At 31.9% G+C, this 26,440-nt stretch overlaps 6 protein-coding genes across 7 annotated transcripts; 3 read left to right on the top strand and 3 right to left on the bottom strand.

The window, feature by feature from the left end:
* Window positions 1–2,238: 2,238 nt before the first annotated feature.
* LOC107371477 (kynurenine aminotransferase) lies at window positions 2,239–4,258 on the top strand. The gene is made up of 6 exons (XM_015939569.3): window positions 2,239–2,343; window positions 2,414–2,558; window positions 2,613–2,978; window positions 3,047–3,167; window positions 3,343–3,773; window positions 3,907–4,258. The coding sequence occupies exons 1-6, from the start codon at window positions 2,300–2,302 to the stop codon at window positions 4,063–4,065; spliced, it is 1,266 nt and encodes a 421-aa protein (XP_015795055.1). The 5' UTR covers window positions 2,239–2,299; the 3' UTR covers window positions 4,066–4,258.
* Window positions 4,259–4,359: 101 nt separating this feature from the next.
* On the bottom strand, window positions 4,360–6,696 carry LOC107371478 (uncharacterized). Of its 2 annotated transcripts, none has more exons than XM_015939570.3 (7): window positions 6,468–6,696; window positions 6,065–6,253; window positions 5,910–5,999; window positions 5,717–5,820; window positions 5,325–5,634; window positions 5,004–5,242; window positions 4,360–4,928 (listed from the first exon to the last, which is right to left on the bottom strand). In XM_015939570.3, the coding sequence occupies exons 2-7, from the start codon at window positions 6,174–6,176 to the stop codon at window positions 4,569–4,571; spliced, it is 1,215 nt and encodes a 404-aa protein (XP_015795056.1). In that variant the 5' UTR covers window positions 6,177–6,253; window positions 6,468–6,696; the 3' UTR covers window positions 4,360–4,568. The 2 variants fall into 2 exon arrangements, with proteins under 2 accessions (XP_015795056.1, XP_015795057.1); XM_015939571.3 differs by having other exon boundaries at window positions 6,065–6,215.
* Window positions 6,697–6,744: 48 nt separating this feature from the next.
* Window positions 6,745–9,536, top strand: Cog1 (conserved oligomeric Golgi complex subunit 1). The gene is made up of 3 exons (XM_015939568.3): window positions 6,745–7,013; window positions 7,091–7,328; window positions 7,386–9,536. Exons 1-3 carry the CDS (start codon window positions 6,892–6,894, stop codon window positions 9,483–9,485), a joined length of 2,460 nt encoding a protein of 819 aa, XP_015795054.1. The 5' UTR covers window positions 6,745–6,891; the 3' UTR covers window positions 9,486–9,536.
* Window positions 9,500–11,000, bottom strand: LOC107371480 (actin maturation protease). The gene is made up of 3 exons (XM_015939572.3): window positions 10,581–11,000; window positions 10,374–10,495; window positions 9,500–10,295 (listed from the first exon to the last, which is right to left on the bottom strand). The coding sequence occupies exons 1-3, from the start codon at window positions 10,850–10,852 to the stop codon at window positions 9,724–9,726; spliced, it is 966 nt and encodes a 321-aa protein (XP_015795058.1). The 5' UTR covers window positions 10,853–11,000; the 3' UTR covers window positions 9,500–9,723.
* Window positions 11,001–11,540: 540 nt separating this feature from the next.
* LOC107371265 (innexin inx2-like) lies at window positions 11,541–13,009 on the top strand. Its single transcript, XM_015939297.3, has 2 exons — window positions 11,541–12,187; window positions 12,261–13,009. The coding sequence occupies exons 1-2, from the start codon at window positions 11,658–11,660 to the stop codon at window positions 12,811–12,813; spliced, it is 1,083 nt and encodes a 360-aa protein (XP_015794783.1). The 5' UTR covers window positions 11,541–11,657; the 3' UTR covers window positions 12,814–13,009.
* On the bottom strand, window positions 13,004–26,421 carry LOC107371264 (serum response factor blistered). The gene is made up of 6 exons (XM_015939296.3): window positions 26,070–26,421; window positions 25,735–25,983; window positions 15,020–15,593; window positions 13,847–14,017; window positions 13,503–13,759; window positions 13,004–13,420 (listed from the first exon to the last, which is right to left on the bottom strand). The coding sequence occupies exons 1-6, from the start codon at window positions 26,409–26,411 to the stop codon at window positions 13,364–13,366; spliced, it is 1,650 nt and encodes a 549-aa protein (XP_015794782.1). The 5' UTR covers window positions 26,412–26,421; the 3' UTR covers window positions 13,004–13,363.
* Between the last annotated feature and the right edge of the window lie 19 nt (window positions 26,422–26,440).

The following is a 26,440-nucleotide window of genomic DNA, read 5'->3' as shown; positions in this document are numbered from 1 at the left end:
AGCGGTCAAAGGAGGGAAGAAATGGAATACTGCTCTTCGATACAGGGTGTAACTAAAGTTCGTGTAAGAGGCAAAAAAATATTTCCCCCTGCGTAGAAACCAATTTTAATTTGCTTAAATTTATCGGTTGAGAAACTGATTCCCTCTCTTAAGCCCTCCTACCTACACGAACTTTAGGCACACCCTGTACACATCTAATGACTCTGATGAAACATGTAATTTTAATCATTTGAAGCTATTTTGAAATCTTTTAGATACAAAATCAATCACGTTTTTAGAATCTGTTGATAATCCGAGGCCAACAAGATCCGTTTATTGCTTAAATAAAATGCTGCCAGTTACCATCCGTGCTATCCTATCATGCTCAGAAACTCTGAATAATCTTGGAATCGATTATATGTTCACCAACGTTCCAGTCTTTGAGAATCGTTTTTGCTGACAAACTGCCTGCTGGTTCGAATTGTGAAGATGATGAAGATTGTCCTCTTTTCGCTTTTTCTGAAGATAACTCATCATATACTTCAGATAGCACGATCGAAAATGAACTTGCAGAATATTTTGGCTCTTTCAATCCTACAATTAACGAATCGGATCCATCTCTTTTATCAAGTTTTTTCTCAAGTTTTGTTCCTGGGGATTTGAACCAGGGTCTGTACTTGCGCCGTACAGACTCACTGTATTTTTACAATTTTAAATATATTTTTCATTACCAATTGTCCAACTTATGAAGCATATTTGCATTGATATTGCAATTAAATTTCTTTTTACCTGAAAATCATTGTTAGTCGAACATTGGCAGCAAGTGTTGATTTTTAATTTCTAAATTAATTTATTAGCTCAAGTTAAAAAATTAAAGGTTCAGTTTTCAGTGGGCAATTTGATTATCTATTGGTAGTTGTGCGGACAAATTGTGTAAAAATGGGTCAACATGAACATTTACTTTTCTCCACAACTTCTTCTTGTCTATTTGCTGTTAAATTAATCATAGCTTGTCTTGTCAATACTTTGACATCACTTTGTTTTGGTTCAATCGTCTTTTCATCTCCATCAATTCGCGCTAGGATCTTTCTAATTAAAGTAGTGCCTTACGGCTTAAAACCAGAGGACCATATTCTAACCAAGAATTGGGACGCAACGGAGGTGGCGGTGGATCAGGATGACAGCTTTCTGTGCCGTTGGTGCAAACACAAATTATCGTTTCGCAAAACACAGATGCGTCATGAACGTAACAACTGTCCTGAGCCAGGATCACCATCTCACGATTGTGCTAAACACCAATGTGTGATGCAGAATTGTAGACAAGCAGCATGGCTATTTTAAGTATAGGGTGTATAAAAAGTTTATGCAGGGGAAAAAATATCCCTCAATTGCGTATAAACAGAAAATTATTTTTTTCCCCCAAAATTGAGCATAAACTTTCTATACACCCAATATATTGACAGTACATCAAAAATCATTGTCTTTCCTCTTTTCTACTTTATTTGTAGTTTTCTTAACAATGTACCTCTATAACTCTACAAAGAATGGATTTAATATTCATTATTAGAAAATAGATTTTTTATGAAAATATTTTAACAGATGATCCTATTCATTCGTCGATCTTCATTGTAGGTGAATTGAAAATTGATCGAAATGATAGTTGTTGAAATAAAATAACAAGTTATCAAGTGGCATAATCGATTGAAGTTGATGTAAGTGTAAAAATCCACGAGAAAAAACCCATGCAATCAAATCAAATCAACGAGATGGGTAACAATTTGACGTCTTAATCAATTTATAATAACGAGATTGGTGATTGAACAAGTCGATTATTTGTAGCAGCCATCAGTTAAGTGAAGATTTCATCAGTAAATGATATAATTCAAGTAATTAGTTATTGTTAAAATCTTGCTGTAGTCATCAGTTTTTTATTTATTTGAAAGGCTTAAAGTTGTTTCCATGGCTGGGTCGATAGTTCCGTAAATATCTATCAGAACGGATTATATTTCAAGCCTAGAAGGTTCATGTAATCAGAATGCAACTCAATAAGTTTCCATTTGTTGAGACATTATTCAAGATTGTTTGTAACCCTTCGTTTCGATTTAACTTTATCGTCGCTATTATCATACACTTGACTTATTAATGAAGATCAAAGCCTTATAAAAATAGATAAGATAAAATAACTAAGGATAATTTCCATGGCGATAATTAAGATTCAAAATCCATAGTGATTAAAACCAGACATCGTTAGTGTCAGCTTTGACTGAGTTATAAAGAAGTTGGTGAAATAGTTTCTGAAACATTGCCGTAATTTTCCATCATGTCAGGTTCAGAGCTTGTGAAGAGTCAATCAGAGAGTCCATGGTAAGTTATTTTTTATGTTCATGGTTAATATCTTTGACTTAATTTCTCAATTCTTTTCATCCACCGAAAGGGTTGAATATGGAGATCTTGGTATAAATTATGATCCAGTTAACCTATGTAAAGGTTTCCCTGACTTCCCTCCGCCTAATTTTGTGGTTGAGGCCTTAATAAGTGCCTCAAAAAATCCTGCAGCTCATCAGTACACAAGACAATATGTGAGTATGTAACCATTATTCTTGGTTCCTTGTCTTAATCTTAATACTTTACAGGGTAACCCTAGATTGGTTAAAATACTGTCAAAGATGTACGGTCAATTAATTGGACGACCAATTGACCCATTCAAGGAAATATTGATAACGATTGGTGCATATGAAGCTCTTTTATCTGCTTTTCTCGGTTTGATTAATCCTGGTGATGAAGTTATTATCATTCAACCTTTTTATGATTGTTATCCTCCAATGGTTGAAATGGCTAAGGGAATACCCGTTTATGTATCTCTTAAGCCGCCGGCTGACTATGAACATAGACCAGTTTCAAGTGCGGAATGGAAGTTAGATTTTCAGGAATTGGCTTCAAAATTCAATGAGAGGACCAAAATGATCGTTGTCACCACACCAAATAATCCAACTGGAAAGGTATCAGGTGATAATATAAAGCGTTCCTTTGAAGTAACCGTTAACTATTTAATTGATTTACTTTTCAGGTTTACTCAAAGGAAGAATTGCTTGAAATAAGTAAACTTTGTCGCAAATTCGGAACAATAGCATTGATGGACGAGGTTTATGAATGGATTATCTATGACAGTGCGAAACACGTTAGAATGGGTAATTTACTTAAACATATTTTATCTCATAACACTTTATATGGTTGGATGCTTGACTCTTCTCCTCGTGTTAAGACAGCACCAATTCATCAAAATGTGAACCGATAAATCTAAATTCAATCTCATAAGTTGAATATACAATAGTTTTAATTCATTATAACATTTCAATTAAATAGCGAGCTTACCTGAAATGTGGCCGTACACATTAACCATTGGAAGTATTGGAAAGACATTCAATGTTACTGGCTGGAAAATTGGTTGGGTCTATGGTCCAGCAAATTTGATTAATCCTTTACAAATCATCCACTCAAACACAGTTCATACTTGTCCGACACCAATTCAAGAGGCTTCGGCCATTGCACTGGAAATTGAATTCAGTCGACTCGGAAAACCAGATTCTTTTTGGAAACAAACATCAAACGAACTGCAAGCTAAAAGAGATTTAATCGTAAACTATTTACAATCAGCAGGATTCAACCCAACAATCCCGGATGGTACCTACTTTATTGTGGCCAGTTATCAAAACATCGACTGGCCATCCTCCAAGGTGAATTATACTGAAAAAAGTCCCGGTGACAAATTTGCAAAATGGCTTTGCATTGAAAAGGTAATATCAAAAGTATACCAATAGTAAAGCAAAATTCTTACCCTATTTATTTGATAATCTAATTTAGTATTGGTTATTTAATTAACAAATTTCTTGGGACTCAGTTAAACTAATGTTGCGTCTTATTTTTCAGAAACTTTTAACGATGCCAATGTCTTACTTCTATGCAAATCCAAGCAAGAATGAAGGAAAAAACTGGGTTCGGTTTTGTTTCTTCAAAACAGATTCGACAATCCATGATGCCGGCAGAATATTGCGCCAAATGAAATTAAAATTGAATTCCAAGCTTTGAAGAGAAAAAGCTTTTAAGCCTTAAACTGGTGATATAGATTCTGACACTTGGCAATTAAACACAGCTCTGAGACTTGGGATTTATGAACCAATATCAGCAAAGTTATAAACCAATGATCCAAGCATTCCGCAATTTGGGAAATTTTAACTTTTAAAAAATTAAAATGAAATTGATGTTCATCAGGATTTAAAAATTGGGTTGATACTTTATGTTGGACACAGTTCTTGCAAATTTAACCAAGCTATGAAAGTATGAACCATGAAAAGGATCCGTGAAGAAACACTGCATTCGGTATAACATGAAGAGAACATTTAATATTAATTGAGATTTAGAAAATAACTTTACAAATATCTCATACAGATCAAATCGACTGACATTTATATCAGTTTGATTATCAGTATATTTTGTTGGAGGGAGAGTAGCGTTGCAGACTAAAGTCTTGTATTGCAAATTCGAATGAATATACAGCTGTTTAAATATAGTGAACAAAAAAGCACTAGTAATCAATTTCTTTTCAGAAGAAATTGAGGAATATTAGCAAATTCTTGGTAAAATATGTTGTTCATGAAATCGAATCCTGTTTGAATGGCTGATGGTTTCGGAATTTTACACTGAGTATCATTTTGAACGTAAGTTATATTTGCACGGTTTTTTAAAGCAGGACATGAGGCGACGATTTGATTGATTGGTCGTTTGATTTGGCTGCAACCACGGCAATCAAATAGATTCAGTTTAGGTAAACTTTGTACAATCCTAACAATGTCGGTAGGAGTTAAAATACAGCAATTACGAATAGCCAGATTCCTCAGATTCTTACATTTTGTTATGAATAATTCGAAACCAATCCAATCACGAATGATAACCTTTATATTAAAGAAGAAAGAGTAAAATACATTATGAAGAATGAGAATAAATTGTATATTCTAATGAATATTTACCGATGATGAAAAAGTTATAACCAGGTGCTCTAAACTAGAATGTAGCTGTGTTGGCGTTTTGATTGGAGAGCCTTCGAATTTGTGTGCACTTATGTGGATATAAAGACTCTTGAGGCGACGGAATCTATTTAAAAATGTTTCAACATCTTTGAAATGAAAATCACTATGTGTTAAACAGACTTCGAGCATTTCAATTCCTCCGTTGGTTCTTGAATTAGAACTAGCATTAGCTATGTTATCTACAGGTAAAGAATGATGATCAGAACAAATTAATAAATATCATTTGTATGTTTAAAGTTATAATTCAAAATCTAAGCTTACCAAAAGCTATAGTGAGATGTAATCGTCTTAATTTGGTTGCTCTGGACAAGATTGTATCAATCAAATCTCGACTTGATTTATCTGGGACGAATAGTTGTTCCAAACTTTGTGCGTGACGGACTAATTTAGAAGCATCGAAGATTGGCGAGGATAGAGCACGAATGTTGTGAAAAGTTTTATCAGCCATTTCACTAGTCATCAAACGAAGCCATTGGTCGTTGTTAAAACGTAAGGCACATAGTCTTGGTCTGGCTTTTAAAGCATCACTGATCCACACATCCCAACGAGTAACATTACCAAAATCAACAAGCTGATAAACAAGAGGCTTGGTTACTATAGTAATCAATAAAATAATTCATAATAAAAATGGTCAACATTGGGATAATACTTACTCTAATATTTGGGAGAAATTCAAGGTATTCAGCGATTTCACTCATGCTAGGAAGAGTGTTTTCTTCATAATAAATATACTTGAGATCATCAATTGTTGGAGGCTCTAGAGGCAGAATTAGAAAAGGGAGAAAAGAAAGAGAAAAAGGAGGAAATTTGTAAAATTAATATATCATTGTGCGTTTATTGAAGTACCTTTTTTTAACGGGTCCAATTTATAAGACAGAAGATACTGGATCTGGTGTAACCTATTAGCTCCAACAGTCACCCAAAGTGGCTCTTCGACTGTTAAGAAAAAAAATAAGATGCTATAAGATTATTTGCTTGATAAACATTGATAACTAACTTACCTTGTCTATAACGTATGACATAATCAATCCATGGAACTCCGTTGAACACGTTATTTACAAGCTGTTCAGCATCGAAATTTGAATTGGAACTGGCGTTTTGAACTTCGGTCATTTCAAACAGATTTAAAGGCAAATAAAGATGACCATTTCACTAGTGAAAACATTGGTATACCATGCTTAAACAAACAACTATTTACATATGAAACCAATGAAATCATGTTAACATAACACTCATCATTTGATTGGTCATTTTCGCGGATTTATCATAATATAGCCACATGTCAGACCTAAAGCACATGTTGGTAAAAGTGACTGATCTGGTTCAACCGCAAAAATCACCAGATGCAAACAGAGTAAATAAAGAAAAGTAGCTTTTTCTCCTGGAGTAAGCAACTCAACTTACCTCGTTAATCGAGAAACATTCACAATGTGGCTATTCAGCAACCAACTCTTTTCTTTTCTATAAATGTATGGGATATTTATAACAATACAAATAAATCTCGATGTCAGTCGAATTATAGAGGATTGTAGATTATTTTTAAATAAATTTAAAAAATTAAAGAAACCACAATCCAAGAAATTTCACCTATTAATTAATAACCTCTTACAAAGTTACCGCCATTTACCCGGCAGATCTCCAGCTGATTTGGTATAGCTTCTTGTGTTATTTGTGTAGCTTTTGGCTGATGTGTAATATGTCTTTAGAGATTCTTTTCAATTTGATCATTTTTTAGCACATCTTTACATTCGACAATTTTTCAACATTTATTCTTCATGATTTAACATAATTGTGACTATTTTCCTCGAGCTAGCCTGTTTAATATCTAATGGAATCTGACAATGTGGAACTCTTATTTGAGACTAACTCAATAGCTCAAATTGAGGAGATTGAAGCCAAACTCAAAAAGGAGATTGAGAAAAGAAAAGATGACTTGAAGCAAATTATCGGGTAATATCAAGATTTTAACTTGTTTTAATTATGCCAATTTGTTAAAATATACCTTATTTTTGTTCTTAACGTCATAGGGAAAAATATAAAGATTTGATTGATGTGTCAGATGGCTTGCAAATTATGGCTCAAAGGTGTTTGGTTGTGGTTGAAGAAATTGACAACCTGGATAAATCGTTTCATCACTTTAAATCGAAAGTTACTCAGGGATTGAGTAGCAAACAGAAATTAAGCGATAGTCCAGTTAATAAAGGGAATTTATTGCAGTGGGAGTTTGCCATCAAATGTAAAATTATAGTTAAATCTCCATCTAAGGTAATATTTGATGAAAGATTTAAAAGCGTGCAATTATTAATTTTATTTTTTCTCTAGATCTGGTATTTTTTAGATGTTAACGATATTCTATCCGCAACTTTCTACTATTCACAAGTTTGTTATGTTTGGCATAGATTGAAAGATTCATTTACTGAAATCACACAGAACAGACCGAACATCGTAACTCAATATGCAAACATTGTTTGTAACTTCTCGTCAATCCTGGTGAATCAAGCATGGAAAAATGTTTCGTACTCTAGAAAAGTTACTCTGGAACCAGAATCAATCGCCTTAAATCTGATGTGCATCTCAATTTTACAATCTTTTAATCCTAGTCAACTATTAGAGACGTTGTTAGAAACGCGATACCAACAAATGGCCAATTTATTCATCAACCGTTCCCCTGACTTTGCAGATATTTGTCTCGATCTTTTTGGAAATTTATTTGATACTTGTAGATTAGCTTACCTAGTTTTTGTGGAAGACATGGGCATTCCAAACTATCTGGCGCGTTCAAAAGATATTGTTGAAAAATTTCAAGCTAGTCAAGAGCTTTTCTGCAATCATCTATATTTAAGTTTGGTACCAAATGAAATCAAAAATTTTCGTCTCAAGTCGCATTTCACAGATCATGAACTTGAAATGAGCCAGGTTAAAACGATGTGCAATAATTGGATCCAACAAGTTTATAAAAACATAATTCCTAAGTTTTCAGAGATTGTCAGCAAAGTCGATTCAATATTTACGTTGTTCACTGTTTTAAAGGAAGCAAACAGCCTGTTGGAGGATTCAAATAGATTGTTAAACTGGACAGATCTAAATGATATACTATTCGACAATGAAGTATCTATATGGCAATTCTTCCTTAAGGATACTGTAATGAAACATATGGAAATTTTAATAACTTCTTCAGTTACCAATACATACAAATGTCTCCAATCTTCAATTCAAGCAATATTGACATCAGCAATGGATGAACCAGTGGCACTGATTGATGTTATTTGGAAATATGAATCAAGTGAACAGGATAGTTTGTCAATGAAAGCTTACGGTCTGATTGAAGAAAACCTCAAAGTTTGCCATCCTTTTGAACAACAATTGGAGATAATTTCGGAGCAATTATCCATTATACAAGATAATGCCTCACAAGGATTTTTACCTTCTAAAGATTTGATTACTCTGCAAAGTATTTTCATTTCAGCATTAGTAGACAATTTAAGTAACTTTATTGATTATTTTGATAATCTATGTGTCGACAAAAGTCAAAATATGCTCAGAATGGCCAATATATACCGGACGCTTGTCTATGGCTGCCCTAAATTTGCTGGTTGCCATTCTATGTTTTCTAAAGACCAATCTGATTGGACACGATCTCGTGTTTTATTAAGGAATGCTTACAACAAATTATTCATTGACTATTTATCGCAAAAACTCACGGATTTAACTGGTGAATTCTCTAAAGAAATGGATATGAAATCCATTACTAATTTCTTAGATTTATGTTTAACATGGGAAGAGATAACGTTGGAGGAAACATTAGAGGATGGCAAAACAATTAAATCTAATATAAGGATTCCAATGCAGATTTCTATTCCTCTCTATAGTTTACTGAAGCAATTAAACATATCGATAAATAATATTGGTGCGCATACCATGAGTAAAAAAGCTATTATGTTCATTTTGAGCAAACTTGGTTTACAAATCAACTCTTATTATCAACAACTTCTTGAGAATATTCTTGCTAAAGATATACCAAAAAATGTTAAACATACGCTATTTTTACAATTCTACTTTGATCTTTCTTTTATGCAACTGCTATTTGGATTAACCAAGGATGATAACATTAAGAAGGAGATTAAGCCATTATTAAATGATAATATTAACAATTATCAAAGCCAAATCGATCCTTTTGATTTGCACGTTCTTCAGCCTCATTTCCAATCTTCTGTTTCTCGGTGCATTAAGAGCACAGGGCTTCTCTTTGGTACCCTAATTGGTCAATCTACATCCACGATATCATCATCAACTCCATCACAATCAACCATTTCTACATCAAATGTTAAATCAGAAACAAAAGCAGATTCTCCCAACCCAATTCCTAGCCATTCTCTAAGCTTTAAATTTCCTCTTCTGCAAAAATCCAGGAACAAAATGTGATTATTTTTTACTAATTATATTTACTAAATTAAATTATTTTTATTTGTCAAATATCATTTTTCGCTTTTATCAATTACAACTGAGGTAAATGATTGCAACAAAAAGTATCAAGTCTTCAGGTATTATTAATCTGATGCAATTGTAATGCCTAAGATATTGTCAGCGTTTTATTAAAACTTTTTTGCACTTTTTTGGAGATCATGAATAAAATTTAAATTACTTAAATTATCAACATTTTTCACAGATTCATATTGCTAGGCTCAAGCAATAAAGCTTGATCACTCAATCCAGAACGAACCCCTCCTTCTGGAAGTAAATATTCTCGAGTTGAAGTAGGATTAATTGAGTTCAAGTTTCTGTTGCTCTCTATAAGAGATTCATAGTCGAATAAAAGTAATTTACAACTTTTACCTTGCTTAACATACAGGTATAATTTACATGAATCTAACAAAAGTAAGTCGTAAATTTTTTTAGAGAATTCTGTATCATTAAATCCATCGGTTGTATTTAAATGGTATAACGATGGATAAAAATTATCGATTCTCCAAAATTTCGAAACTTCTTCGATGTCACAGTTTAAAGGACATAACACTTCAATGCAATAACCTAAGATTACAGCCCAGTGAGCACGATGTCCGTTGATAGAGCAGGGCAGTTGATTATAATCTGCATCGTAGGGAATCAGAATAGGCCATCCTGAAGACAGGTGTTTAATAAATTTTTGTTTAGTTTTGCTATCGGAAATATCACATACATGCAATGCTGAAATTTCAGGAGCCAGATGTTGGGACAAACAACCAAGATTGTGGACTGTGATTAGAAATCAGGTAAATCATTGGTTAAAGCACTAATTATAAATATTGTAAGTTACCATTTCGTTGACATTACCTGAAAACATTTCTCCATTGTAAGTAATCCCTAGTTTCTTGGCTTCTTCTAAAACGTCAGAAAGTTCACGCGTTTTTACTCCAAGTAGCTCCAAAGCCATCATAAGAGCGACTAAACCACATCTGAAAGCAAAAAAAAACATGTGAGTCATATATCCGTACCCTATTTACAACTCTGTGAAAAGGGATTGGAAAGTTTAAAACTTACGTAGGTCCTTCCTGAGTGATTGATGGAGCTTGATTGTAACGTGAAAATAGCAAATGCTTTTCATCGGCACCATCATTGCAAGACATTATCCCAGACTTAAGCAAAAGCTTGCGAACAGAATTATGAGGTTCTTCTTCATCAGACTTGATAGAAAATTTGTTCAAAAAAGTTCTACCCAATGTAAAAGGTAGAGAAAGCGGTGGGAGTGAAGGTGGAGGAGGAGGTGGAGGTGGTTGGTGATGTTGGGGTGAGAATCTAGGATCAGAAGTCATAGGGTAAGATTAAATGGGTAACAGTTAACTAAAAAACACTTTAAAATTGTCAATCAAAGAGTAACACATATATTGAGGAATTTAAGACATTATAACAAATGAAAAGTTTTAGCTTTTTTGATAATTTTCACAGTATTTTGAATATCATATGATAACTATTCGATTAATCGACTCTGTAATTGATATCGGATAATCAATGGAGCTATTAAACAAGTGAGAGCAATTGAACTTCAGCAGCTCATCTGGAAAAGAAAAACAAATTTTTAATATAATTTAAATTGCTTTAGCTTTTCAAATAGCAGAACGATTTTGTTGTCCACTCTTAGCTCCAATTTAACCGAATTAAGATTTTTAGTCAATTGAAGCATTCTGATGTTTGGCCGTGTCCAAAAATATTTTGTACACTTTCGACAATTGAACCTAAAAATCAAAGGATAAGAGAAAGGATAGAAAGATGCACAGCTCGGCCAACAATCGAAATTCGTATATCATCGTAGTAATCAAGTATCTCATATAATTGTATTAGAGTATTAGAGTAGTGAGCTTAGTGTTGTGATTATCCAAGATTCTTCAATTTTCACAGCGATGGATTTGTTTATTTCCGAAGAGCAAGTTGGATGAGATATTATGAAAAAGTCAATAGAATACTAAATTTTATTAAATAAAGGTTTAGTTGCCAATGATTTTTGATTAAAACTGATTCATGCACTGAAGTGAACATGTGATGATTCAAAACTGGTAGATTCCATATTTCTCATCAGATTGTTAATCTTTTTGTAATCAGATAACTCTATTCAACGCAAATATGATTAGTATTTTTGAAAGTTTACGAAATTTGGTCAAAATAAGTCAAGTTAAAATAGATAATAGTGTTTTAGTGCTTCATTATCCTGTTTCAGTTATCTTGTTGCTAGCTTTTTGTGTAATTGTCACAGCCAAGGAATATGTTGGTAAACCAATCGAGTGTTTAACTGATGAATCCATTCCAATCGACATTATCAATACTTTCTGTTGGATGTACACAACTTTCACCATACCTCAAGCATCATACAATTACCCTTTACAATCATATCCAGGCATAGATGCTACCATGGATGAGAAACAATTTAAATATCATGGTTATTACCAATGGGTAGCTTTTGTCCTTTTCATTCAAGCCATATGTTTTTATTTGCCCCACTGGCTGTGGAAATTTTGGGAAGGTGGAAAACTTGAAGCTCTATCCAAACCCGTGAATGAAGCCATTTATTCGGGTCGTCATTTGCAACAAAAGCAGCATAATCTGGTTAAATATCTGGTATCAAGTCGAGGCAGTCATGATTCATATTCATTCAGGTAAGCTTTCAGTCAATTGTCAAACATTGGCTCAATTACTGATCTTTTTTTTGTCTTTTTTATTTGGTTTAAGATTTTTTATTTGTGAATCGTTAGCGTTGGTCAATATTTCCTTGCAATTGTATTTTCTTGATAAATTGTTTGAAGGTGAATTCCGTCAATATGGTCTTGAAGTTATCAATTTTTTACTTGTCAATGATGAACAGCGAATTGATCCAATGGCTCGTATTTTTCCTAAAGTTACTAAATGTCGCTTCAAACGGTATGGACCATCAGCGGGGTTAGATTCAGTCGATGCTCTTTGTTTGTTGCCTTTAAATATTATTAATGAAAAAATTTATATTTTCCTTTGGTTTTGGTTTCTATTACTTTTTATATTGACCGCACTCACCCTTGTAATACATATAATGGTCATCTCGTCTCGATCACTTTGGCTCTTTGTGACCAAATTAACCTACTCTTGGTCCTCAAGTCAACACATCAAACCCATTATTCAAAAATCAACTTATGGAGATTGGTTTTTTCTTTATATGCTTGGTTCAAATATTGATCCTGTTGTGTTGAAAAATGTTTTATGCGAATTAGCTGATAATGATGATTCAATCAACGATTCGTGTGATCTTTAGCTAAATCTCAAAGAATTAAGGCTTTCCCTTCACAAGATAAAACGATTGTAATATTTTCTCCATCCAATGACTAAATACTCCGATGTTAGGTGTTTGTCATTAATTTTAGTTCAACTGCACTTCATCATGACAATTTATCATCGAGCATCAATATGATGGTTAGAAAGAAAAATGAGTAGAAATCAGTGCATTGGAAAGCAAAAAACATTGATTTATTTGATTCAACCATTGATCTTTTATAATAATGAAGATTAAATTATCGTCAATCTTTTCAATTGAATCCAGAAAAACAAAACAAATGGGCGAACAAAGAAAAAACGAAACATTTATGCAAATATTGTTCACAATCAACTATCAACATGTAGTTACAATATTGTTCAACGGTTCTCATTGGTTTTAACTTGAAGACAAAATAATAAGTTCATTTGAACCAGTTTTCTTTGAAATTATTTTCATCTTGAGACTAGACTATTTCATCAAAACCAACTTGAATATAACTTGAAAGGCACATCCATAAGTATAGAAAGGGTAACTTCATAGCATTTGAGCATTAAATAGATTTCCGAGACTTTTTGAAAGCACCACTTTTATAAGATTTAACGGGATTCTGTTTTCGTAAGAAAAAATGAAGATATTTGTTAAAAGATTTAAAAATCAAAACATATTGAGATATTGCACGAAACACTTACATGGTTAGATTGATTTGAAATAAACTCATTTTGGTTCCGACGTCGTCCATTAGATTCATTGGTCTCGCTTATATTATTTTGATCAGAAATGTTATGAGCAACTGCTGCTTGACTCAAATTTTGACCAAAATTAAGGATCAAACTCTCGGGTAACATTGAATTAGGATTAGCTGCTGTTGCATAGACAACTCCTTGAGGCGTATGGTACATTAATCCATTGTTACTAGATGTTTGGTTGGCACAGAGGACAACACTTCCTAATAAGGTAAAAATTTACACAAATTAGACGATTAGATTAAAAGATAAAATATTAAATGATGTTTCAAAATTTATCCCGAACTAACCAGTGTTGAACAAAGGCGATGACATTTTTGAAGACAATCTCGGGTCACTTAAAGATGAAGTGAAATCGGGTAATTTGTAAAGAGTTGTTGGATTAATTGTTCCAGATGCACCATGATTGTCTTGATAATTTGAACTTCCATTTAATAAAGCTGATGAAGGTAAAATTCCCCCTAAAAATGTCAAATTAAATAAAGGCCAAATTAATAAAATATTTGATAAAATAAAACAAGAAAATTTTAATAACCAATGGATTAAATTAAAAACAAAGGCGAACCTCACGCCATCTGATGAACTTTTCCAGTGCAATGACGATTAGATATAAAACGGTCATTTAATTAAGATTGAATAAATTTCAAATGCTAATGGTTTCATTTGTGTTGTGGTCTTAAGAACTATAAATCACAGGGTAATTCATTAATCAAATCAATCCACCTTGCAACGAGAAACGTCTTCCTTATTGTCATTATTAAAATTTGTTTACAACTTTTCACTGTAAATCAAGTTAAACTCAATCGAAGATCTTCTTGATTAATCTTGCTCTAATTTAATTTTACCGTGGGTGAATCGAAGTTGTAGGCAGTTGAATTAGAAAGTGTAATTTTGATGAGGATGATAATGATTAGCGATCCAGATGGACTTATACTTTCAATAAGGGTCAAATGTATCAAACGCCTAAGCTCAAGTTAACAAGCAGTAATGACCATACATACAATGGGCTAACATTTAATAACATTTAATTGACTGACCATTTATTATACATTGTATTTGGATCAAAGGAGCGTAAAATAACCTTCAATTGATTTTCCATCGGTAATTTAAAAGCATCATACTGTTCTGATCATTTAAGATGAATTGAAAGAGATGAACATTGAAATTGAATTTGTAAAATTAAATGCTAAAATAAAACGTTTCCTGGTTTTGTTTGCTTATGTTAATAACTTGCATCTAGATTCTGTCTGGCAATTTATTTACCATCTAACGACACAGTTGCATTTTTTGGAGTTGAATTTCTTGGAATTGAACCAAAAAATTTATTGTCTTACAGTTTGCTTCCATATCTACTCTGTAAATCAAGTGTATAAAAAAGCTGATGACAATTGGTGAATCCATGGGTTGAAATGGTGCACAAAATGGGCAAAGTTTTTACCCAACATAGCTTAATGGTTATTTACCTAAAATAGCGGCAGTGAAAGTTGTTCCCGTATTATTATTTTGACTAGCATTGCTGGTAATATTGTGATTATTGGTCAACCCAATTGATCGGCTAATTGGATTCGTTGTGGTTAATTTGAGTGGTAAAGACGAGGGTGAAGATGAGGATGAAGATGATGATGTCGAGACTGTCTCAATTAATGTAACTGATGGTGAAAGATTTGTGGTCATTGGTACTGATGATGCCGTTGAACAAGCAGCGGGCATAAATGATATTGGAAGTGTTGATCCAATTGATGATAGGCTTGGTGATGGACTTGAAGATCCATTTGTAAGGGATGAACATGGTGAAGACGATGAGGTTAAATTGTTGGCCGTTGATGTTAATGCAAGTGCAGTTGTTGATGAAGAGGGTGACTGTTGCTGTTGCTGATGATGCTGGACCTGTTGATGGTTACTGTTATGGTAAATAGAGCCTTTCGAAGGTCCAGATGAACATGTTGGATTATTGTTACTACTGATTGGTGAGTTAGATGATATTCCGATCCCTCCTGACGATCCGAAAATATCCTGAGAGGAAGATGAATCTTCATCCTGAAAACAGAAAAAAAGAAAGAAAAAAAGACGTGATTAGAGGATGGCTATAGTTCAACATTTCAAAATTGTTCATTTACTCTTAATGAATTGCGAGGATAATGGGATTTGCTAGCAAACATTGAAAGTTGTATGATCTTGATCATGCCATACAAGCCACCTTTAATCTTTCCATGTCCAAAAATATCTTGATCATGCAATAGAAAGAATTTAGCAGTCAGAATTTAAACTGATAAATCCACAGTTATGACAATTAGCCGTTAAAATAAACCGTTAAAAATTGAAAATATAATCTTGAAAATGATTGTTCTAGAAAGCTTATTGTTTAAGGTTAACTTTGATGGACACAATACATCGAGTCATCTCTTGTTGCTTTCATAAGATTGCCTAGAAATGATTCAACAATTTATCACATAGGTGTGATTATTAATTTTGAAATTGAACGGTGATGATAACATTTGTGGCATAAGATTTTGATGAAAGTCGTCTGCATGAGAAGTTGATAAACAAAAGATGGTTAACCTTGTAGGAAAACAGTTTACTCTCAATACTGCAAAATAACCAAGGCCTTAGATAATTGGGTTATAAACATCAACATTCAAAGTTTAGTAAATCAGTTTACTGTAAATGATCACAATCAATCATCAAAAAGGAGTGATAATCAATTAAAAAGTATTCACTGAATAGTGAAAGTGTTCAAAAAAATAAGGGTCTACACAAAATGTTTCATTTCCAGAGTAAACCAGAAGCAAATGGCTATCATATCTCAATGTTGACTGCTTAATGGTAAAAAGGTGGTGATGTCAACATTTCAAGCTGACAATTCAACATGAGATGAAGGAAAAGGCAAAAAGTGATCTTTACATAGAACTCAAAATGGTTGCCAAATAAACAACCTTAAAAAATCTTAATAAACAATCTTAACTTGAATTCTTGACAATCCTTTGTAGTGACATACAATTGTATATGTATTGCTGTAGTTTCATTGTTTCGCTTTCACCTTGATTATAATCCAATAATCAAAAAAATTAAACAAATTTAAATAGAGTGGGAAGTAACAAAAGATGAAACAAGATGATCAAGATTATCAGAAAGGTATAATTTGTTGATGGTCGCTCCTCAGTGCGTAGACCAACGTTTGTTACATTAGTGGCGCAGTAAGAGAAAGAGAGAGACAAAGCAGCATGGATTACACACCAACCGTTACAATGCACAAACACAATACATTACAATTAATCACATTGATTGGTTAGATGATAATGGTGATACAATATTATAATTGTATTGAAACTTTGAACTTCAAAGAATGCAGAGTGATTCAAATCAATTGTAAACAAGAGTCAAAAAAGCCTCTACAAAACACACAAAACAAAAGCTTATTCACAGATTAACACCTAGTAAACGTAACTGATACCATCTAGCTGTTATAATATTCACTTGATTAGACAAAACAATGGACCTTAATTTGATTGAACACGTTTAATTAACCATAAGACATATTTAATTTGGTGAAACAATTTGATAGTAAATTATAATTTTTAAATTGCTCCACCCGAGTCAACATTTGTTTTTAATGTAAAATCAAAGATTGAGATTAAAAGTATAAATGTAAACACATTGAAAAGAGGCTGCAGGTTTAGGCTGCATTTCATTCATTTGAACCAATTTTTCAATTTTGCAACTCATAAATTGATATCTTTACGCTTAATCTTTTTGATCCAATGGTTTAATCTTTCATTTTATTCAATTTATTATTCAATGTTATTCAATAATATTTATAAAGTGAGTGGTTAATGATTAGATACAAACAATCAGTTGATACAATTGTAACTTATTTTGGATGTGTTGTGTCGTTTAGAATGAAAAACAAAAACTATTCTAAGATCATTTTAGGAAATAATCTGGTTAATTGTATCAAGATAGCTACCAATGTTTCGGAAGATTGACAGTTGATCAGATAACAATTGATAAATGACAATTCATTGATAGTTTCAGGTATTATCATGTCAAAATCCTTTGGTTGAAACCAGAATTAAGCTCAATTGGGTTCAATTTCAATACAATATTAGTTATTAACCAGAAAACATTTGCCTCAATTTTAACCTATTTTTTGGTCGATTAGATGGACAACTAGATAACTTGGAGTTTACATTTTAATATCAATTCAATTGAATGCAAAACTAAAAGGAAGAAAATCAAATGTTAAATTGTCAGCCCAAGATTCACAATGAAATTAACAATATAAAAATCGAGAGCTTATGACGAGTAAAGTCTAAACCAGTGACTTTTGAGATATTGAACTTTGAAAGTTTTACTCCATGGAAATGAATCTTCAAAGCCGTTTCTCTTTACACTATGAGGAACACATCAGACCAAATATATTTTGTTCAAAACCCTTGAAACTATCATGAAAGATGGAAAATATTAGCACGCAAAAAGCATAAAATAAAAATAAATAAAATATTTTAAAAGATGATGTTGATGAAGAAAATAAAAATGATTTAAAAATTGTATTTGGATTATGATCGCTTCATTTTTTATGATAAATTGATTGAATCATTGAATTGATTTTTGGACACTCACTTCCACAGGAAAATGTAAGATTAATGCAAAACCACAAATTACGAAGATTATTTTTGTTTTTATTACGATAGTTTCAAGGGTGCTAAACAATATATACTGGTCATTGGTTGGTGCATGGTTCATTTTATTCTGAATCTTGGGTCGATTTGGCTATTGTCCTTTCATTGGATCTTTACTAGAAACTTGAGTTATCATTAAATGATATCTAAAGTAAGTATGAAGTTGAAAACAAGGTTTTTGACGAAAGACAAAATCAGATTGCGACGTCTTTGTCCATTTAAGGCCATAACTTGACAATTTTTGCACAAAATGTTCTTGAGAAGTGTACCTTTATTTCAACGGTTAAATGGTTCTTGTAAGTTTAGTCTAACTGACGAAATTTAATGCTGAAAAATGAGTCCAAAACTTTACCAGTCATTGCTTATAACAGAAAACGTTCATTTTAATGTCATTTATTCTCGAAATTTGAATTTCGACTTTTAAATTTCGAAAGCAATCACAATTTGATTGACGGGAATCTAACGATAGCTGAATAAAGAAATGTAATCAAAAAATGATTAAAAATTAACTCTTTACATTTGGCTTCTGGAGTTACAGTAAGTGTTAAGGTTACTTGAACAAGTTGAAATAATGTTACAATTCAACAAATGTTCAATTGTGTAATTGGATGCAATGTTAATTTGTTAATGGCAAAGTGACAAAGATTAACACAATCAACAATATTAAAACGATTAAGAAACTGAAGCAACATTAACTGGACAATATAGGTGATTTAATTACAATTTATTGATAATTGAAAGAAGAGCAAGAAATAAAATAAAAAGGTACAAATGATGATGAATAATTGATTGTTATTATTATCGTTATAATTGGAATGATATTAAAAAATATAAATTAAATCAGAAAAAAAATAACAATAAAATAGCTATAAGACACCTTAAATATGAAATATACAGGAAAAAAAAGCAAATAACCTTTTAAGGTAATTTTGAATAATATTGTTTATCAATTGTTCACTAAATGTTCATTCATTATCATTAATTATCATGACTGTTGTTGTGATAACTTTGCCGTGTTTTGCATTTCCTCGAGATTTTTGTTTCTAACTTTTGTTTGCTTTTCAATTTGTCAGATTAATTGAATAACTTTTACTTTCAATCATTTGTGAAGGATAATAACTAGGACAGGTATTTCTATAGGTAAGGTGAACCTTAATATTATAGGTTGATTCAGATTCAGGTAGGCGATTCAGGTAAACCTGAATTTTCAGAAAATGTTCACTTCTTTGATTGGTTCAACAACAAAGTGGGCGGGAGTGAAAGTTTAACAATAATAATGAAAATAATTATAATGAAGATGAAGATGATTGCGATGAAAATAACATTAACAGGAAACAGGCAAGAAAACAAAGTTCATCATTTGGTGTTTTGGTGATCAGGAAACTTAACAAAAATACAATTGAATACAACATTCACCTTTGATTGGGTTTTATGTTTTACTCAAGCTCGATCATTGGATTGGCTAATGAAGATGATTCAAATTTCGGCATTCAATTGAACTTTCAATTTGCATGCTTAAGTAATTTAAATTAATGTTAACTATTGGTGTTAACAAATGAATGGTGAATACGGATAAGTTGTTAATTCATTTGGACTTGAGTCTAAGTGGGACTCGTGCAAGTCAATGTTGATTGTTGCATTAATGTTTTGGTGTAAATGATTATTGTTAACATGGTTTGGTTGTTGTTGTGCTGGTTGATGGTGATTATGATTGGTTTGTTGTGGTTGTTGGTGAATGTGGTTGGAATGGGAAGATGAAAGTGAATCAAATGGTGATGAACTATCTGAGTGTGATATAGAGGAAAGATGATGATTGTTTGTAATGTGATTGGTTAAATGTTGATGATCATCTTCATTGGTTTGGATGGGATGATGGGAGGGTTGGTGAGTCTCATATTCATCTGAAAGTGTTCCTAGGAATGGATCGTTCCGAAGGGTGGTAAAGGTAGATTCGTGGTTGTACTATTGTCACAATTTAAATGGTCCAAGACATACATATAATTAGCGTTTGAATTGGGTTCGGATGAGGTTGAGTCCGGAAATATGCAAGCAGATAAATTGTAATTTGATGTAGATAACTGTTCTCACACATTAGTGAGTGATGGAGTGGGAGACAGAGAACAGGAAGAAACATGAATCACCATGATGATGGACATGATGGTTGATGGTGTCGTTGAGGTTTCAAGACAATACAAAACAGCAAACATGCGACATCAATAAGAGGCAAATAATTGTTACCAGGTTTTGTTGTTCGGTGCGTTTCAATCAATTTTTTCATGCCAAAAAAGGTTCAATCGATGTTCATGAAATAATGGGAATAGGAATGGGAAATGGATATGGAAATGGCGAGAACAAAACATTTAAAATAAAAAAAGAAAAAAATACAAAGAATGAATATTTTGCATTCAATTTACTTGTTATCGTTTAATGTTATCAAGTGTTCATTTCATGTTAAGATTAGTTGATGTTATATTGGAAGTCATGTTGGTTTGATTGTTTATTGGTTCAAGACGATTCTAATTGTTGTCAACATTGAGATTGATGTTAATCTGTTTAATGATTGCCGGTTTTATGGGCTACAATCCAAATGACAATTGAGACTGTTTTAGCTGCTTAAACCTCTGTTTAGTGAAAACTAAAATTAACAGAAATTGCGACTGAATTGAAGGAAACTTTCTTCGGACGGTGATTATGATGATGAGCATGATTGTCTTGTTGTTTCTTAATCATTATGATGATTAGTGTGATTAAGATTGTGTGCTAAGAATAGGAAGCAAATTACAGTAAATGATTCAGCTGATTGTCAGTGATAAACAGAGACTCAGAGAATCAACAGTTTTTTTCTTGCTTCAAATGTTCAGTTATTTATTATAAAAGTAAAAGCACAATTATAATCTTTATAATGATAATAATTTTGAATGAATGATAAAATGAATGATCTGAAATAGCCTACATAAATAACACCTACGGTTAAACCAGTTCTTAATCAACCTACGATTAATTGTTGTTGGACTGTTTGTTAATTATCATTGGATAAGTGAAAGTGATTGAATGGAAACAAACAAATAACTGCAATTTTGACTGTAAATTACAATTTAAATCAATGGGAAATTAGCAGCTTATTGTAGGTTAAATTGGGTTCAATATGATAAATTATCGCCAGATTTAACCATTTGATTAAACTGGATAAATTGAACTTTGAAATAAGATCAATTCAAAGGTCTAATTAAGTATCAAATCAAGAATATAATTTGTATTGTTAACAAAGAAAATTGTTGGTAAGAATAATCATGAAAATTGAATTGATTTTAAAAATTCATCCTTCAATCAGTTTACAGATTTGATAATGTTATTCAATTTTGATTCAATTTTATCGATTTTCTAATAAAATTAAGCTGCAATCATTTTATATGGAAATGAAATATCTGTCCATAAATCAGGCGATAAGTTGATATTAAGGTAGTTATTAATTTCACCTGTAAATATCAATGCAGGATTAACACATTTCAGGTTGACACTTGAATTAACAAGAGAGCAAACACTTGAACTGAATTAACTGCTCTGTAATTGTATCGTTACAATTGATTCTGCTGGTTGTTCAAGTTAATCATTAAATGGTGAACAGTTAACAAGTGTATTATCAAATTGTGGGATGATAATAAGGAAGATGAAAGGTGATGGTTTAGATTGAGTTATTTCTGGGGAAAAAATAATGAATAACAATGCAAGATTTGAAAGATTTAATTACAACTAAAAAGTCGACTCGGCGGTTTTAATCAACAGCCATTGAACATTTCAAGAGATAACTGAATCTTGGAAATTTTAATCAATAATCAAAATAGCAAGTCAACAGAGTGCACAATTAAAGCTGTTTGATAAACTAAACTTTCATCTTCACTGACCTGTAAACTAGTTTTCAAGTTACCTTTAGTAACTGATTGGATGATGATATTGTTGATCATCAGAAACAAGAAATTGATTGCTTGATGACCTTAGCTTTTAAAGGTTGTAACCAAATCTGTACAATTGAAGGTTAATCAAGGGTTAAAGGGTAACATTTGGTGACAATTGAATCAACCCAAAAGATGAATTAGTGGACAATAAATCCATCTGAGTTGATTGCAAGTTTGTCAAACAATTGGTTAACTCGTTTAATTAAAGATGAATTAACAGATTGTTAACATTAACGTTAACATATGGCTACAGGTCGACTCACAACAACCTTACAAGGTGAACAAGTAAACCTTATTATAACGCCCAAAGTAATCATCTTCATCTACCTGTTGATCCTCCTTGCCTTTCAACTCTCCCTGCCTTGCAAAGCAAGTTAATTGTCTCAATGAGTGTTACAATTAAAGGGAAATTGGTAAACCATTTTTTTCCTATGAAATCAATATGTAATCAAATTTTGTATTTCAATTGATTTGTTGCTCATAATGATAATCATCAGGAAACTGAGGATGACTACTTTTTTTTCCTCAATCAATCGCATTTGTTCATAAAATAATTTTGTAATATTGTTTTAAGGTATTCAGGTAAATACCGTGGGAATGAATAGTTTCAATTTCAATGTCAGAATTGGTAGGAAGTAGGAAATGAAAGTCTATCACTTTTTCAATCTTTTTCAGGCTAAGAAATTAAATTGATTGATGGATCACAAAATCAAGTGTGTAAACATAAATGTGCTATTATTATAAAACACTGATTCAGTGATAAATGAGTTAACATGTAATTTTCATGTTAAATTTCACATTAACATGACCGTTGATATGCTAATGATGAGTGTAAATATTAAGACAAAGAGTAAAAGTGTGTTTGTTGAGCCAATGGGTCACAAAAGGCTGAGTAACAAACAAAGGTTACAATTAACCAGAAAGGTTTAGTGTTGAAATTGAATGGCTTAACGGGTTTAATTGATTAACAGAGTCAACATTGAAAATCAATTGTTGATGGAACCAGAATTGGGTCAAATTTTGGCAAATCTCAAGTTAAGATGTTTACAGATTGAAAGTAACAATATGTAAATAAGGTGTTGTAAGTTACACTTAATAATGTATTATCTTGAAACTGTTTTCATGAGATTTTAAATTTTCTGAATCAATCTGTTAATTGTTCAATTAGATGTTAAGATTTGTCCTTAAAAATTGTAGATTAACTGTTGGTTAACCAGAAAACCAGAATTTTCACCCCTCTGTAAATGAATACATTTTCATGGCCATAGAGATACTGGAATTTATGTTTCATGAGATGATAATAATGAGATTATCAGGAAATCCTATTAATGAGTTAAAATGAATTAAATTGATTAAAAAAAGCAAGTCAACTCTAATCTTTCAGAATCAATTATGAACATTTTCAGTAAAAAAGTAACAATCATTTGTTTTTAGCAATGATAATGTCAACTGCACTGGTTAATGGCTCATTATTTTGATAATTGTAATAAACATTCAACTTTTGAATAAGAATTAACTATTCAAAGAATGGGAAGAGTTAATTGTTGAAAGGATTAATCAATTGAATAAAAGGTTGCTACATTAATCCAGTGAATTGATCAATCAAATTTTGTGGAAACACTTTTCTGAGAAAGTGAAAGTAATGAATGAAATCTTAGGTAGCCTACATGATAAATAACACCCACGATTGCATGTAATTTCCGATTCGCAGTTGTCTTAACGTAACTTAACAACCTACGATAATGTTGACCGTTTTTTTTTGCTACGTTTTGTTTTGCTTTTTGGTTGAGTAAAATGTAAAGTTGAGTTTTCATGAATGAAAATGTAGGTAAAAAGGTGAAAGTGAGAGTAAATAAGATTCAGCCCTTAATTTATTAATATTTACAGTAATAATAATAATGGTGATGATGATGATAGGAATTCAAGTTATAATGTTCAACGTATTATTATAATTGTCAAGATTGTTAAGTTAAATATTAACTTGTTTCTGGTTGTTATTCAAGTTAGCTTTGATCTGAATGAGCAAAAATAATGGAGACGCAAACAACATGGTAACTAAATAACGTTTGTTTCGGTGAAACAATTAACATTGACTATTGTGTTTTATATCATTGTAATTGTTTCATTGTAAACTATCACTTTATTAAGCCTAAAATTGTCCTAATCAACCGATTAATCAATTAATTGTTGAAGTTAACCTCGAATGGTCAAGACTAATAATCTTTTAGCACAAAAAGATATGAGACTTGAACAAGTTAGTCAAGGTTTGGAGCTTTTCCTTGCAGTTGGTTTTATTTCAAGTCAATATTAATTGTTTACAATTAACTTTTTTTTGATTGGAAATTGATTATTGATAGATTAATTTAACTTGAGAAATCATTTATTGCAATTTTTGTCATCTGTCTTTGAATTTAAAGCTCAATTAACGGTTTTTTTGGTGAATAATGTTAAGTTTTAATTTGAAGGAAATTGTTTATGATTGCATTGATTAACAATTCAATTAAATTATGAAGTTTAATATATTAGGTGAAAGACAAAAATAAAAGATGCTTGACTTATCAAAATAAAAGATGATGATCTCAACAATAACGGATTTTAGGTTTTAAGCGATGATTTGGTGATTGTTTGGTTAGTTGATGAATGTTGACCAATTTTTTTGGGTTAAAATGATTAGCATCTTCTTTATGGTTAGGCCACTTGGGTTTAGTTAAGTTTTGTTGGAGACGAGATTAGTTAAGGGTCAGGATTGAAGATAAATTAACCGCCACAATCATTACATTATATTGTATCAGTTGAAACACTTGGCAGTGATTTAATTTGAAAAGGTTAACTCTTTGCTGTGTGTGTGTTTGTAATTTGGACCCAAAAATTGACTGTTTAGTCAAAATTGTAAGGTGTTGAGATTAGACATGAAATGGTATTTTCAGTTTTTCCGAATTTTCACATCATATTTCAAGTCTATTCTATGGACTAGTAAAATAGTTCTGGATGGGTGAAAAGAGAATTTTGTCTCCTTTGAATTCCTTTCCAGTTCAAGATAAGTCTTTATATGTTTGTTATTTTTAGAAGATATTTTAGTTTTCAAAACCAACGGAAGACTTCCAAATGAAGAAAAGAAAGAGAAAAGAAGAAAGGGACAGAGAGAGGAGAAGAGAGAAAGAAGAGAAAGTAAGTAGGGAAAGTATGTTATTAATAGTTATAAGTTTGTTATCAGGCTTGTTAACCAATTTTATGGGTTGAAAAATGTATTATTTAAATACATAACGTGAAATACTCACTGAGAACAGTTTGATAAAAACATGATGCATAGTTGTTATCAAAATTGTAAATGCTGTGATTGAGAGAATTGAAATAACTGTTTTCACTGTAACTATCATTATGTCCAACATTTCCTTAGAATTATATTCTCAAACTGTTCTCGTGAGATTTCTGTGGGCAAGTGAGGATTAGGGGTTAGGATTTAAGGTTAAGAGATTTTGAGTTGTTTAAATTGTTTGAACAATTAAACAATTGACGAGCTTTTTAAAGATATGGCTTGAGACTCACCTTTTCAGACGAATCATCGTTGACAGAATAGCTTAATTCTGTTTCTTCGTAACCAGTTGATGACATTCTAGGATCATAACCATTGGCTTGTGGTTCAGGTGTGAATAGACAAGTTTTAATCAACGATTTACCAGTATCACTTGTTATCATTGGTTTTAATTTTTTGGTGGCAAAAGTATAAACATGACCAGTTTCACTTGCTACCAACAGCATGACTTGAGTTCCAGTTAAAGTGGATAGTTCAAAGGCCTGTGGAAATTAAGGGGTAAACGAAAAAAAGAGACAAAACAAGAAAAATGCATTAGATAATTTACATGGGAAAACATTTAATTTACCTTTTTCATGATTCCTGATTTTCTTTTGCTGAATGTTGTGTAACGTTTCAATTTGTTGGCAATAAATTCCATTTTAATCTTAACTCGACCTTTCGTTTTTTTACCATTTTGTATCTTTTTGGACACAGTTAAATTATCACTACTATGCACAGGTTCACTGTTACTATGTTCATGGTGAGAGTTGTGATGATGTTGTGGTTGTTGTGGTTGTGGTTGTGGTTGTTGCTGTTGTTGATGTTGATGTTGATGTTGCTGTTGTTGTTGAGGTTGGGGTTCAGGTTGTGGTTCAGGTTGTGGTTCAGGTTGGTACAGAAAATAGCAATCATAGGAATCAACAGACATTTCTGCTAGCTTTATAGTAGCAAAATAAA

The sequence above is a fragment of the Tetranychus urticae genome, chromosome 2, assembly GCF_039701765.1.
Source record: "Tetranychus urticae isolate SD_2017Ah chromosome 2, NJAU_TeUrti_SD_1.0, whole genome shotgun sequence".
Taxonomy (NCBI): Eukaryota; Metazoa; Arthropoda; class Arachnida; order Trombidiformes; family Tetranychidae; genus Tetranychus; species Tetranychus urticae.
Note: the sequence above shows the minus strand (reverse complement) of the source record. Positions and strands in the feature narration are given on the sequence as shown.